The 14,802-nt window shown below is 50.4% G+C and overlaps 1 protein-coding gene across 1 annotated transcript; it reads right to left on the bottom strand.

Annotated features, from left to right (window-relative positions):
* Nucleotides 1–8,461: 8,461 nt before the first annotated feature.
* LOC112396243 (uncharacterized) lies at nucleotides 8,462–13,332 on the bottom strand. The gene is given in 5 exon segments (XM_024739908.1): nucleotides 8,462–8,670; nucleotides 9,007–9,293; nucleotides 9,486–9,536; nucleotides 12,998–13,139; nucleotides 13,248–13,332. Coding segments are annotated over 5 exon segments (774 nt in total).
* Nucleotides 13,333–14,802: the final 1,470 nt, after the last annotated feature.

Genomic DNA, 14,802 nt, shown 5'->3' with positions numbered 1-14,802 from the left:
CCCCCTGGCTCTTGCCCCCCAGTGAAAAATGCATTTCTCACCGAGGCAAAACTGTAAAAACAGGTGCAAAGTTTATTGTTAGGGACACAGCACAACAACAAGTGGGAGAGCACACCGAGAAACAGCTTGTTTAGTTAAGACAGAAGCAGGGCAGAGATGCACACCCGGAGAGCAAGGGTGTGGGCGTCCCCCCTAACGAGGAGGACCCCAGTAAAGAGGCAGTTAAGTCACTTATATAGGGCAGGTCTTCCGGGTCTCTGTTCACCTCTGGCCAATTATCTGGTTTCTTTCTCCACATCTGCTCTGCCCTAGGACCCTCCCTAACACACGTGGGCAGCTTCTTTCCAAGATGGATCCCAGCCCAGAGGCCTATGGGATGGCCTTAGCATCACCTATTATGGGATGGTGCCCCCTCCTTTTTTTTTTTTTTTTGCCCCCTCCTTTTTGACCCCCAAGGAGCCTTTCTACGCATGTGCAATGTCTCCCTTGCCCCAAGGATGGGAGATGTATGACCTCTTGATCTTTTAACAGGATTTAGTCCCACTCTGTTCCTGCCACAAAAGTGTCCAATGTCTGATTATTTACCCTATTTATCTTACTGGTTTTTATATCGAGGTGCAGATCTCGAAATATAGACAGGAGTCCGGTCATAAATATGTAGTCCTGGAGCCCGTTTGTCTCTTGCTTCAGGAAATGTAAACAGGGGGCTGGTAATGAATGTCCAGCCTGGAGCCCATCTTCTTCTCACCCCAGGAAGTGTGAACAGGAGGCCAGTTCTAAATGTCTAGCCTGGAGCCCATCTCCTGCCTCAGTACCATCACGGGGACCCACGGACGTGCCCGTTGGGGTCAGTGCTTCCTGTCACTGGAGCAGACACGTGATGCTTCTCCTCCTCTCTCTCCCCCATCCTCTGGCTCTGGTTCCACATCTCTTTGCAGAGGAAGGAAAGAGGAAAACCCCAAATCACCCCCCTGCCCAGACCCCACCTCACAGGACTGGGGAGTAGGGTCCCGGCAGGGCCACCCTGCACCTCCCAGAAGACACTCCTAATGCCATTTCCTCTCTGTCTGTCTCTCTATCTGTCGCTGTCTCTCTATCTGTCGCTGTCTGTCTGTCTCTGTCTCTCTTTGTCTCCCTGTCTCTGTCTCTCTATCTCTCTGTCTCTCTCTATCTCTGTCTTTGTCTCTCTCTGTCTCTCTCTCCATCTCTCTGTCTCCCTGTCTCTGTCTCTCTGTCTCTGTCTCTCTATCTGTCTCTGTCTGTCTCTGTCTCTCTTTGTCTCCCTGTCTCTGTCTCCATCTCTCTGTCTCTCTCTATCTGTCTTTGTCTCTGTCTCTCTCTCCATCTCTCTGCCTCCCTGTCTCTGTCTCTCCTGTAGCTTCAGTCACTGAGCTGACAGGGTCAAGGGTGATCATTAAAAGCCCATCATCTCAAAAGAGCCACTTCTGCACCCAAACGGGGGCTTGAAGTTGCACAAGGTCAGTGCATTAAGTCTGCAATCAAAGCGGCTGGAGCTCCGAGACCCCCGCTGCTGTCTCTGCAGTGAAGATGGTCCTGACTCTCCCATCGCAGGTCCCCTCGAGGGGCCGTTTCCGTTCAGACGGGCAGAGCTCTGCCTGGAAGGTTGCCGTAGGGGTTCCTCTAAGTGTGTTTTCACCCACTGAGATCCGCGCTATCGCTCCGAGGTGACCGCTGCCACTAGTGTGGACGGAGGCGGGCGCTCCGCCGGGATTTCCCCATAAAGTGTAATCGTGAAAACCTTGAGAGATTTCAGCTGGGACACCCACCCCCGCAGCAGAGGCGCTGGGTGGCCCAGGAGGAGAGACCCTCTTTGCGCAGCCCCAGGCTGGCCCCTGGGGACAGAGCTGGCTCCCGAGCCTGGGGACTGGGGTCTTCACAGGGATGGCGTCTGTCCGCAGGGCCCCCACGGCGCTGTGAGCTCCCTCGGCTGGGACGGCTCCCTCAGGCCACGTCTCCCCTTGCACAGCTCCCTGTCCAGACGCCAGCACCCCTCCCTGTGCTGGGCGTGACCGGGGCCCCAGGCACTGGGCTCAGAGGGAGAGCCCAGCTCAGTCCATCCGATCCCCCTCGTCGGGGGCAGGAACTTCCTCACGGTCCCCACCAGCATCCCGGCTGCTGCCCAGGCCCCATCCTCTGTTCTGGGATCCACAGGCTCCCAGGACCACGGGGCATGGCTGGTCCACGTGGGGTGATTTGTGGGGTTAGGCAAACCCTCAGGACGCAGACGGGCATCACTCAGCTGGTGACCAGTGGGGGAATCCGTGCCTGCTGTTGACGGACAGGCCCAGGGGCTGTGGGCAAAAGGGAGAGGGCTTTGCACCTCACCCTGGGCAATGCTCAGGGTCACCTGGATGAGACTGGACAGTCACTGGCCCCGACCCCACCGCCTGGGGCCCCTTGTGGGTGGTTTTAGTCAGGGGACTCCTCTGACCTCAGACTCTTTGACAATTCAGTCAGGGCTCTGCTAGCAATTTCTGTGCCTCTGTGCAGACTGGAAAAAGTTACCTGCTCCAGGGGGCACCTGGATACCTGAGGAGTGGACCACAGGCTCCTCCTCAGACCCTTCCTGCCCCTTCTGGGACCTCTGAGCAGTGTGCAACCTGCACCACCAGGCGGGGCAGCCCTGACGCAGGCCTTGGGAAATGGGCTTGAAGCAGCTTCAAGGTTAAAATGTGTTTATCCAGCAGCTCCTTCTAGAAATTCATCCCAAGGAAGTATTCAGGGATGTGTGTGAAGATTTATGCTCATAGCAATGCTATTTATAATGGTGGAAAAATTGGAGACAATCAAAAGGTTTAAAAACAGGGATCCACTAAATAAATCATTGTGTAGTATTCTCACAGCTCTCGAAGCAGCCATTAAAAATAGTCCTGGGGCTTCCCTGGTGGCGCAGTGGTTGAGAGTCCGCCTGCCGATGCAGGGGACGCGGGTTCGTGCCCCGGTTGGGGAAGACCCCACATGCTGCGGAGCGGCTGGGCCCGTGAGCCATGGCCGCTGAGCCTGCGCGTCCGGAGCCTGTGCTACGCAACGGGAGAGGCCACAACAGTGAGAGGCCCGCGTACCGCAAAAAAAAACCCAAAACCCCATAACGTGTAGAGTAAAATGGAAGAAAGTCAGCCGCGTACTCCGGAGGCTTCCTGTTTAGGAAGGTAGCAAACCTCTGCTCCCTGGCAGGGTGTCGCAATGCCTTGCACGATGTCGTACTGTCATCTTTGTACGGATCTCACACGTCGATCAGGCTCACTCGCGTATGTTAAAGTCCTGCTGCCGTTGTAAATGGAAAATTACTTTTCTACTGAATCTTCTAAGCAGTTATTGCTGATAATTAGGACAATTTTGGTTTTTTATTAAAAGTTTTTCTTTTGATTGGAATTTGTCCTTTTAATTTGTGCTGTTCGTTTTCGGGTTTCTACTTAGACAATTATAAGTAGAATATACTTATATTCTACTAAACATGTAATTTCCACCTTCTCAATTGACTCCCTTTCCTAGCCATCGTAACTGGTCTAAGGCTGGACTGTTGACACCCACTGGACCAAATAATCAGGGAGGGAAGGATCTTGTCTATTATATATTGAGTCTCTGTAGTAGTCAGTGTGTGGGGTCTGTGGGGAAAGTGTGAGGTCAAGGAGATCAAAGTTTGCACACAGACAGAAACAGAAGATGGAGAGAGAGAGAGAGACGTGGCTATTTGAAAGTAAAACTGAGCGTTGACTAACACAATTTCCTTATTTTCTTGAGATTTCTTTTTATTTCTCATTTATTTTTATTGAAGTATAATTGACTTCTAATATTACACTAGTTTCAGGTGTACAACATAGTGATTTGATACTTTTATACACTACAAAATGTTCACCTTTTAAATTCTATTTATAATCTGTCACCGTACAAGTTATTACATTATTATTGACTTTATTCCTATGCTCTACATCACATCCCTGTGACTCATTTATTGATATTTTATGACTGGAAGTTTATACCTCTTAATCTCCCTCACCTATTTCACACATCCCCCTGTCACCCTCCCCTCTGGCAACCTCAAGTTTGTCCTCTGTGTCTGTGTGTCTGTTTCTGTTTTGTTGCATTTGTTCTTTTTTTAGTTTGTTTTTTAGATTCCACATATAGTCAAAATCATATGATTCTTTCTCTGTCCGACTTAATCTACTTAGCATAACACCCTACAGGTCCACCCATATTGTTGCAGATGGCAAGATTTCATTCCTTTTTTATGGCCAAGTAATATTCTACTGTACATATGTACCACATCTTCTTTATCCATTCATCAGTTGATGGACACTTTCGTTGCTTCCATATATTGGCTATTGTAAATAGTGTTGCTATTAACATTGGGGTGTATGTATCTTTTGACCTAGAGTTTTTGTTTCTTTGGAAAAAATACCCAGAAGTGGAATTGGTGGATCATATAGCAGTTCTACTTTTAATTTTTTGAGGAACCTCCATAATGTTTTCCATAGTGGCAGCACCAATTTACATTCCCACCAACAGTGCATGAGGGTTCCCTTTTCTCCAAGTCCTTGCCAACATTTGTTATTTGTTGTCTTTTTGGTGATAGCCATTCCGACAAGCCTAAAGGTGATATTAGCTCATTGTGGTTTTGATTTGTATTTGCCTGATGTGGAGCATCTTTTCATGGGTCTGTTGGCCATATATATGTCTTATTTGGAAAAATGTTTATTCAGGTCCTTTGCCCAATTTTTTTTTTTTTTTTTTTTTTTTTGCGGTACGCGGGCCTCTCACTGTTGTGGCCTCTCCCGCTACTGGCTCCAGACGCGCAGGCTCAGCGGCCATGGCTCACAGGCCCAGCCGCTCCACGGCATGTGGGATCTTCCTGGACCGGGGCCCGAACCCGCGTCCCCTGCATCGGCAGGTGGACTCTCAACCACTGTGCCACCAGGGAAGCCCCTTTGCCCATTTTTAAATTGGGTTTTTTTGATGCTGAGTTGTACAAGTTCTTTGTATATTTTGGATATTAACCCCTTATTTGATGTATTATTTGCAAATATCTTCTCCTATTCAGTTGTCTGTCTTTCTGTCTTGTTGATAGTTTCCTTCACTTTGCAAAAGTTTTTTAGTTTGATGTAGTCTCATCTATTTTGCTTTTATTTCTCTTGCCTGAGGAGACATATCCAAAAAAAAAATTACTGCTAAGGTCAATGTCAAAGGGCATACTGTGTGTTTACTTCTAGGAGTTTTATGGTTTCAGGTTATATATTTGAATCTTCAATCCATTTAGAGCTTTCTTTCTCTTTTGCATATGGTATAAGAAAGTAGTTCAGTTTCATTCTTTTGAATGCAGCTGTCCAGTTTTCCCAGTACCATTTATTGAAGAGGATGTCTTTTCCCTACTGTATATTCTTGCCTCCTTTGTCATAGATTAATTGACCATATGTGCCTGGGGGGGTTTCTATTCTGTTCCATTCATCTATGTGTCTGCTTTTGTGCCAGTACTATACTGTTCTGATTACTGTACATTTGTAGTATACTTTGAAATCAGGGAACGTGATACCTCCAGCTTTGTTCTTCTTTCTCAAGATTGTTTTGGCTATTCAGGGTCTTTTGTGTTTCCATTCAAATTTTTGAATTATTTGTTGTGGTTCTGTGAAAAATGCTCTTGGTATTTTGATAATGATTGTGTTGAATCTGCAGGTTGCCTTCAGTAGTACAGTCATTTTAACAGTATTAATTCTTCCAATCCACGATCAGGGTATATTTTTCCATTTGTTTGTGTTGTCTTCATTCTTTTTCATCAATGTCTTATAGTTTTCTGAGTATCGGTCTTTTACCTCTTTGGTTAGATTTATTCCTAGGTATTTTATTCTTTTTGATGCAATTGTAAATGAGGTTGTTTTCTTAATTTCTCTTTCTGATATCTCATTATTACTGTATAGAAACACAACAGATTTCTCTATATTGATTTTGTATCCTACAACTTCACTGAGTTCATTTATTAATTCTAATAGATTTTTTTTTGGTGGCATCTTTAGGATTTTCTCTAAATAGTATCATCATCTGAAAACAGTGACAGTTTCACTTCTTTCTTTCAAATTTGGATTCCTTTTATTTCTTTTTCTTTTCTTATTTCCGTGGCTAGGGCTTCCAATACTATGCTGAATAAAAGTGGCAAAGGTGGGCATCCTTGTCTTGTTCCTGATCTTAGAGGAAACGTTTTCAGCTTTTCACCCTTGAGTATGATGTTGGTTGTAGGTTTGTCATATGTGACCTTTATTATGTTGAGGTATGTTCCCCCACGCCCACTTTGTTAGGAGTTTTGTCATAAATGGATGTTGACTTTTGTCAAAAGTTTTCTTCCTGCATCTATTGAGATAATCATATGAGTTTACTTTTCAGTCTATTAATGTGCTGTATCACATCGATTGATTTGTGGATATTGAACAACCCTTGCATCCCTAGGATAAATCCAGCTTGATCGTGGTGTATGAGCCTTCTACTATATTGTTGAATTTGGTTTGCTAATATTTTGTTGAAGATTTTTGCATCTATGTTCATCAGTGATATTGGTCTCTAATTTACCTTTTTTGTGATATCTTTGTCTGATTTTGGTATCAGGGTGATGCTGCCCTGGTAGAAGGAGTTCAGAAGCATTCCTCCCTCTTATATTTTTTTGGAATAGTTTGAGAAGGATGCATGTGAACTCTTCTTTAAGTGTTTGGTAGAATTCACCCATGAAGCCATGTGGTCCTAGGTTTTTGTTTGTTGGGAGTTTTTTTTTTTTTTTCAAACTGATTCAATTTCATTCCTGAGAATTGGTCTGTTCGTATTTTCTGTTTTCCTGATTCAGTCTTGGGAGATCATACATTTCTAGGAATTTGTCCATTTCTTCCAGGTTGTCCATTTTACTGGCATATAGTTGTCCATAGTACTCTGTTATGATCCTTTGTATTTCTGTGGTGTCAGTTGTACCTTCTCCTCTTTCTTTCCCCTATTTTTTCCCCCTCTCTTTTTCTTGATGAGTCTGGCTAAAGGTTTATAATTTCCTTGAGATGTATACTGCTCATGGATGATCCTATTCCAAAGCTCCAGTACACTCTTGGAACAAAAGTAAATCTTAGATTAAACTTAACAGAGATATTGGATCATGATAGGAAACCATGCCTCACGTGAAGGTCTCCTGCCAACACTCTTCAATCACAAACTCTGCTCCAATAAGGGGATGATAGTGAGCTCTCAGAAAGCTGGTTTCTGACTAAACCATTTATTTCCTAAATGTACCAGCTAGTTGGTGGCAGTTCTACAATACATGTTACTTCATCTTTAATATTCTTTTCTTTTTTTTGGCAGTGCCACACAGCATGTGGGATCTTAGTTTCCCTACCGGGGATCGAACCCATGCCCCCTGCAGTGGAAGCACAGAGTCTTAACCACTGGACCACCAGGGAAGTCCCTCATCTTTAATATTATTATATTTAATGTTGACTCCTTATAGATCTAGAACTCTTCAGATTTAAAACCACTCCTTATGTCTCTTTATAAGCACCCAAATGCCCAGCACAGTGGTTGATCAGAAGGGGTTTGATAAACATTTGCTGAGTTGATTGATAACCCCTTAGCATTATTTCTACTGACATCTGTTTTACAGTCTTCAGACATCTGAATGGATTTAGAGACGTATGTGTCTCAGAATCTGTATTTCTGAGGATATTCAAGATAAAGCCACCATCTCCCCAGGCTTCAGCCCAGAAGCATCTTTTCAGACAGAAAATCTTTCAATTATGTATTTTTAAGCTGTTACCTGTGGGAGTTAAGGCATGAAGGAAATATTAAAATAACATTTAGTACTGCCACTGAATCCTCACATGTGTTCACCGTGGAACAGAAACACCAGCTCCATCCTGGCGTCCCAGCAGGTTTCAGAACCTTGGATAGGGCCAATGCCCAACTTGGTCTGGGAAGCTCTTCAGTCTTGGAGGGAGTTGCTAAGGAAGATTCCACCTGGTGGGGTGAGGGGGAAACAGAGGAATGAAGTCGGCAGGTGAGGGACAGGAATATGGGAGAGAGATGGGAGGACAGAAAGGGTTGTGGGGGAGGAGTGTCTAAAGGCCACCACCCGGGGAAACTTGTGTCACACATGCTTTGGATGGCTTGTTCTTTTTTTTTTTTTCGATTAAAGATCTGATTTATTCAAGTATCTGAAAACATTCTACAATGAAACCTATTAGATGCTGCTTATACTGTGCTAGGGACCACGCACATACGGCCATACTGTTTTCAGAAGACTTGAAATGCCAGTGATTGATAGTTTAAAAACTGTACACCTGATGGAGAAGGAAGACAATTTAATGCTTCATCCGGATCCAGAGGTGCACAAACGGGTGTTTCATGATCGTATCCAAGAAGAATCGACTGGTGATGGACAATTCAGAAATGCTTCCCCAAAAGGTGTATGGTTCCTTAAAAAGTTTCAGGTCACAACCCTTGCAGAAAACACTGACGCCCAACACACTGATTCTCGGTCCAGGAAACCTTCCAGGTTCTACGTGGCTGGGTGCCCCTCATAATCCTGCTTCCGTGGTGTAACTAAGAGGGTCCTTTGGACCGGATAGGGCGCAGGTGGGGACTGTGCACCAACAGTCATAGTGGATGGCAGTGTAAAAGGTGATCCAAATGACCATGAACAAGGCGAATGATGTCATAAACCCTTCCTTTGTGAGCTCCAACGTGCGGCCGTATTTTTTGCGGTACGCGGGCCTCTCACTGTTGTGGCCTCTCCCGTTGCGGAGCACAGGCTCCGGACGCGCAGGCTCAGCGGCCATGGCTCACGGGCCCAGCCGCTCCGCGGCATGTGGGATCTTCCCGGACCGGGGCACGAACCCGCGTCCCCTGCATCGGCAGGCGGACTCTCAAGCGCTGCGTCACCAGGGGAGCCCTACCATACTCTTCCTCATCGATCTGTAGGTAGTTGCTGAAGTAGAGGGTACAGGACACCGGCGCTGGTCAGGCAGAGTCCTGCTCGTCCCAAGAAACCTCGCAATGGTAACTCGCCCCGGATGACACCTAGGCCCACAGCAATGATCTGTCGGGACCAGTAGATCACATCTAAAATTTCATCCCTGTCCTCCCGGGCCGCGTTGCTCCGCAGCACCTTGCTCCAGACTGAGACTTTGAGGGCCCCGTTGGCCAGCTGCGGCTGAGAGGTCGCCTCCTTCCGCCGCGCCGCGCGGGCGGATCGAAAACAGGTCCGGGTCTGGGGTCGCGGGTCCCGGCGCACGGGGCGGGGCGGCGGCAGCGACAGGCTCAGCGGATCGGTTCGGCGCGCATGCGGCTGCCTACACTTAACCTAACACTCCGGCTCTGCCGGCTCTGTCGAGACCAGGAGCGCGCAGGTCAGAGCAACCCTGGATGGCTTGTTCTCGAATACCAGGAGACAACTTGCCTGAGGTCAGGGATCCATCCACATTTGGGCAGATTTTCTCCACTGTCACTACCCACGCTTCTTGGTGGCCATCTCATACTCAGGCCCTACAGGGTCCCGTACACTAAACCCAAAACGTACACTGACTGAGCCATTGTGACGTGTGGTCTGCGTTCTGACGCACGCCAGACCCTTATTACAGGAAGGAAAAGAAAGAGGACAGAGAAGAAATGTTAGCTCCCAACACCGGGCAGAAAGAATTTGTTAAACAAACAAACGAACCTATTTCCCCTCTTCATTACCCGCTTCGGGCAGTGATACGAACCTAGCTTCCCTTCCTGCAACCTCATTGCTTCTGGGACCTGGACCCTGTGCTCAGTTCACGGCTGCCAATTGCTCTGCTGGGTCTCATTTTACCTCCGGCTTTTCCTCTCTGAACATATATGCACACACATTTATTATTTATTTACTTTTGTTTGGCGATCCAACTGCAGTTTACTTTAATTAGAAAGTTAGCCTCGGGCTAAGCATAATATACATTTGCTTTGTTTGACTACTTTTGAAAACAAAAACCCACCTAAGATCCCCCGTAGCTAATTAGCTTGACAAGATTTGCTTGATAACAAAGACAGTGAAATGTTTCAAATGCCTCCACCCAGCTTGGCAAGAAGGAGGCGGAGGGGATGCCTTCCAGCTCTGTTGGCCCAGGTGTGGAGAAAGATGGATAACCTGAGGCTCAGAAGTTCCTGTGCCCTTCCGAGGACAGGGGTGTCCACCCTGAAACCATGAGAGCTGACTGCTCAGCCCCCTCCTGCGACCCTTCCTTCTGATAGGCTCTGCTTCTGCTGAGCTGTGGACATCCACAGCCACAGTCCGAGGGGCATGGCTTAGCCTGCAGAGACAGAGCCCTGGTGCCTGCACCTCTCCTCCTGGCTCCTGCAGAGACAGAAAATATGCACCACGAGAGGCAAAGGTAACTCTGCTCCAGCCCCAGAAGTGGCCCCAGTCCCTGAATTATTTACAGGGACATGTGATTAGATAATTCCTGCCATCACGTCCCTACCATCCCTGCTGCTGGCTGATCAGTCCCAGGTGGTTACAGGTAATTAGGGAAGTCTTCACCAGGGAGGTCTATTTACTGTCACAGATGATTCATAAATTAATACTTCATCCTCAAATCTAAATCATTAAAATAAAAATCTAAATTTGACTACATCCAATTAAGATAATAATAATCTTACCTTGGAGTTATCTCATGCCTTATCCCGGCTAAGCCTCCAAGTCTTTCTGTGTTATTTCTTCTTATATCCCTAAAAAATTCCAACTAGAGAAAAAGGGTCAGGAATTATTCTGCCCATTTTGCAGATGGATAACCTGAGGCTCAGAAGTTCCTGTGCCCTTCCGAGGACAGGGGTGTCCACCCTGAAACCATGAGAGCTGACTGCTCAGCCCCCTCCTGCGACCCTTCCTTCTGATAGGCTCTGCTTCTCCTGAGCTGTGGACATCCACAGCCAAGGCTCTGCCTGGTGCTCATGGGTTGCGATGTGATTTCATCTGAAGTCCGCTCACCCACGTTCTTTGCCATCCAAGAGAAGGGCATCTCCACTCTTCCAGCTGGTTAAGCCAAAGCCTTGAACTGTGCGTGCAATCTTTCAGAAAATCCTCATGGTTCTACCTTTAGAATAGCTTTACCATCCAGCCGCCTCCCTGCCCCACATGGCAATTCTCATACAGGACCATCACCTCTTGTCTGGATCCTGCATGAGGTCCACCAGCTTCTGCTTCCACCGAGACCCCTGCAGTCGGCTCCCCACGCAGCAGCCTGGGGGTCCCTTGCCCCCATATGTCAGACCATGTCCCCCTCTGCTCAAACCCTCCAGGTTCTCCACCTATGCTGTGCTGTCCAAAATGGGAGTCACAGGCACGTGTGCTGCTGAGAAATTAAAATGTGGCTGTGCGACTGAGGAACTCAATTTGCATATTACGTAATGTAACTGATTTAAATTTACATAGTGGCCCGTGCTCCATGTTGTAGAGTGAAGATCTAGGCCCTGCCCACCTCTCCATCTCCCTCTTCCTCTGCTCCTGGCCACCCACCCGTCTATCCACCAAACACATCACTGTGCCTCTCTGGGCCTCAATGTCTCCACGTGACCAACGGGGGAGCAGTTCTACTTCCACATCCTCACAGGGAACGCTGGAAGAGTGACATGTCCTTACACACAAGTAGGGAAGCTGTGCAGCCACCGGGGTGACAGGACGGATAGTCTGCAAAGTGGCAGCTCAGTCCAGCCTTCTTCCCACCCCCTTCCTGCTGCGAATCCCAGCATCCCCCATACTCCCCTGGGCTCTGTGTCCCCCCCACTTCCATTCTGAGTGCCCAGCTTAGTCTGTGAGCTCCCACATGGTGAGTGGGAGGGTGAGGGCCCTGGAGCAGCTGGCCTGTGTGCAAATCCCAGCTCTGTCCATGCGCCAGGTGCCCTCGGGAGGGACACTTAACCTCTCTGGGCCTCAGTTTCCTGAGGACTCTCCTGGCGGGTCCCCTCATGGTGTCCTCTGGCCCCATCACGGTGGCCCCTCCCCATATCCCCCACTGCATCACAGTGACACCTCCTCATCTCCTCAGGACACATCACAGTGACGTCAGCATCACCAAGACGTGTAACGGGCAGTGCAGCTGCAGCCACCTGTGTGTGAAATGACAGCTCTCGCCTCTCTGGACGGTCGGGGAGTTTATTCTGGGCAGGGGAGAGCAGGCAGAGGCCACACTGAAAGGTTCTGTGGCACATCCAGGGATGTGGCTCTCCCCGGGGCGGTCCTGCCCCAGCCTGCGACCGCCCCAGCCTGCGGGCTGACAGGAGCTCAGGGCCGCCCTCGTCCTCACGCATTCCTGCCTCTTTCTGCTTCTGTTTTCTGCTCCCCGCTCCGCCTTCCCTGGGACCCACCTCCCTGCTCTGAGACGCTGCAGCTGTAAACGCCAGATGCACGAACGGGCCTGGGGACCAGTCTAGCCCGTGTCAGCGCATTTTCCACTGAGACCTCCCTGACTCGTGTTACCTGGGCCACGGGGACGATTTGAAAACACTTTCTGTTCAGTTTTGAGGCCGGCTGTTCTAATTCCAGATCCCCATGTAAGTTCACAGGTGTTTTTTCTTTGCTTTTTGGTGGAAGCATAGGAGCAATTTCCTCTCTGCGTGTTTCCCTCACCCGCCGGGCAGGTTTACACACCGAATATAAACCGTGAGCGTACAAGTCAGGAATCTGCCTGTCAGGAACAGCCTCTCAAACTGGAGCCGTGGGGTTTAACAGAGGAGAGAGGCCTGGGGAACCACGGGCCATCACAGTTAGAATTGAATTCCCTTCTGGCACCGGACCCACCCCTGCGCCCTGCACCCCGCAGGGACAGGGAAGGCGGGGAAACCCGAGTTTCCCACACGTGTGGACCCCGCGTTCCCCGGCTCCGGACGGGTCCTCGGTGGGCGTCTCTGCCCCGGACCCGGTGGCCATCCGCTGTGTCCCGCACGAGCCCCTCCCGGCGTCCCCGGCCGTGCTCAGCTGCACGTGGAGGGATCGGCAGGTCAGGGCCTGAGTTCCCGCCGCCAGCTGAGGGTGATGACGAGCGCGTCAGCACCTGCCGGGCTGTCGGCGCCTCGTGTGGTCACGACGTGTCTGTCCGCAGACAGGCCGGACCGACTCAAGCCCAAAGGGGCCTCTATCGCTGGTGGGCCTGGAAGGGCCGGGGGAGCTGGGGATTCAGGCGGCATTTGGACAGGGGAGGGCGCGTGCCGGGCCAGGGGTCAGGGCCTTGGGGTGTCCTCGGATGACCTGGTCGCACACTGAGGGATGTCGGGAGGGTCCAAGCACAGCGCCTGAGGGTCCCCAGTGCCCCGGGTACGGTCCACCTCCCCACCACCCAGCATCGTTACTCATGTGAGTGTGTTCCATCTTGGCTTCCTCTTTTTGAGAAGCGCTGCTCCATGTAGCTGGGGAGGTGTGGGGCTTTCTCATCCCATGGCTGCTGTCCCGATGCCCAGAGCCCACGCAGCGCTGGGTGAGGTGTGAGTGTTCTGGGTCCTGGAATGGGGACTGTCCACCCAGGGTACGTCGGACTCGAGGGCTGAGACGAGCACCCAGGGTGTGCTCAGTGCAAGGGCACATGTGAGTTGGGGCACGGAGGAGTCGTGCTGGAGGCCGCTCTCTACCGGAGCGCTGTCAGGGTGCCAGGGCTCAACGCTGCTGAGCCCTCACCGTTCACAGCCCCCACGTAGACTTTGGTGGAAGAAGCCTCCCGCCCCCCACCCCTTTTTTTTGGCTGCACCTCCCATGCGGACTCTTAGTTCCCTGAGCAGGGATGGAACCTGTGCCCCTGCAGTGAGAGCACAGAGTCTAAACCGCGCCCCGCCCCCCTCCTGATCGTCTCTCCGTGCCCCCGCCTCCCTCCCCCCCCAGCCGGCGGGGGTCCTTGGTGGAGATGGGAGGGGGCAGGAAACTGTCTCTGAAGTGCACGTCTGACTCTTCCTGTTACACACACACACACACTCATGGTTTCTGAAATTAATAGCTGCTGTTTCCCGTTGTCTTGCTGTCTGTGCACAGAGGTGGGAACGGGGGGAGACCCCCAGAGGGGCACTGGAGGAATTTATGTGCCCCCAAGTCATACTCAGAAGACACCCTGTCTTGTGCTGTGAGGAAGCTCTGCCCACGACTGGCCTTGGAGAGGCTGACCCAGTGACACAGCTCTGGGCCACGTCAGGGGTCACACAGAACTGTGTCGTCTCGCACACGTGCTGGGTGTCCCTGGGGCTGTGCACGGCTCCCCCCCGCGCTGGCTGGCAGGTCAGTGCACAGAAGGGAAATGGGGCACTGGGTGTGTGTGGCCAGGTCTGGTACTCGGCTTCCCCTGGGCTTCACTCTCCCCACACATGCACGCTCTGTGTCCGTGTCCCTGTGATAAGCCATGGGTCACCTGTCCCTCTGGGTTACATCCTTCCCGGGCTCACAGCTCCCCAGGGAGCCTGAGGGGAGCAGCTGGCCAGGCCTCACATGTGGAACCTCCCACCAGACAGATGTTTATGAGTTGCCGTGACCGGTACAGCCTCCCCAGGCTGATGGGCAGATGGGCGGAGACAGGCCCCGAAGGCTGAGGCAGGGCCTCGTAGGGGGGCTGCCCACCCGGGCCCTGACCAAGCCCACCCCCGGGGAGCCATGCTCTAAAGAAGAATGTCCGAAGCTCTCTGTGGATGTCCCCATGAGGGCATCAGCATCTTAAAATGCCAGCCCGGGGTGGATACGCTGAGCGCAGGTGAGGGCTCAGCACTGACAAAGTGTCTGCAGACTGAGTCTCAGCTCAGGCTCTGCAGCCATTATTCTAGAACATTCTTGCCCCCCGG

The sequence above is a fragment of the Neophocaena asiaeorientalis genome, unplaced genomic scaffold (assembly GCF_003031525.2).
Source record: "Neophocaena asiaeorientalis asiaeorientalis breed wild unplaced genomic scaffold, Neophocaena_asiaeorientalis_V1.1 scaffold757, whole genome shotgun sequence".
Lineage (NCBI taxonomy): Eukaryota > Metazoa > Chordata > Mammalia > Artiodactyla > Phocoenidae > Neophocaena > Neophocaena asiaeorientalis.
This window is presented reverse-complemented; position numbering and strand designations above follow the sequence as displayed.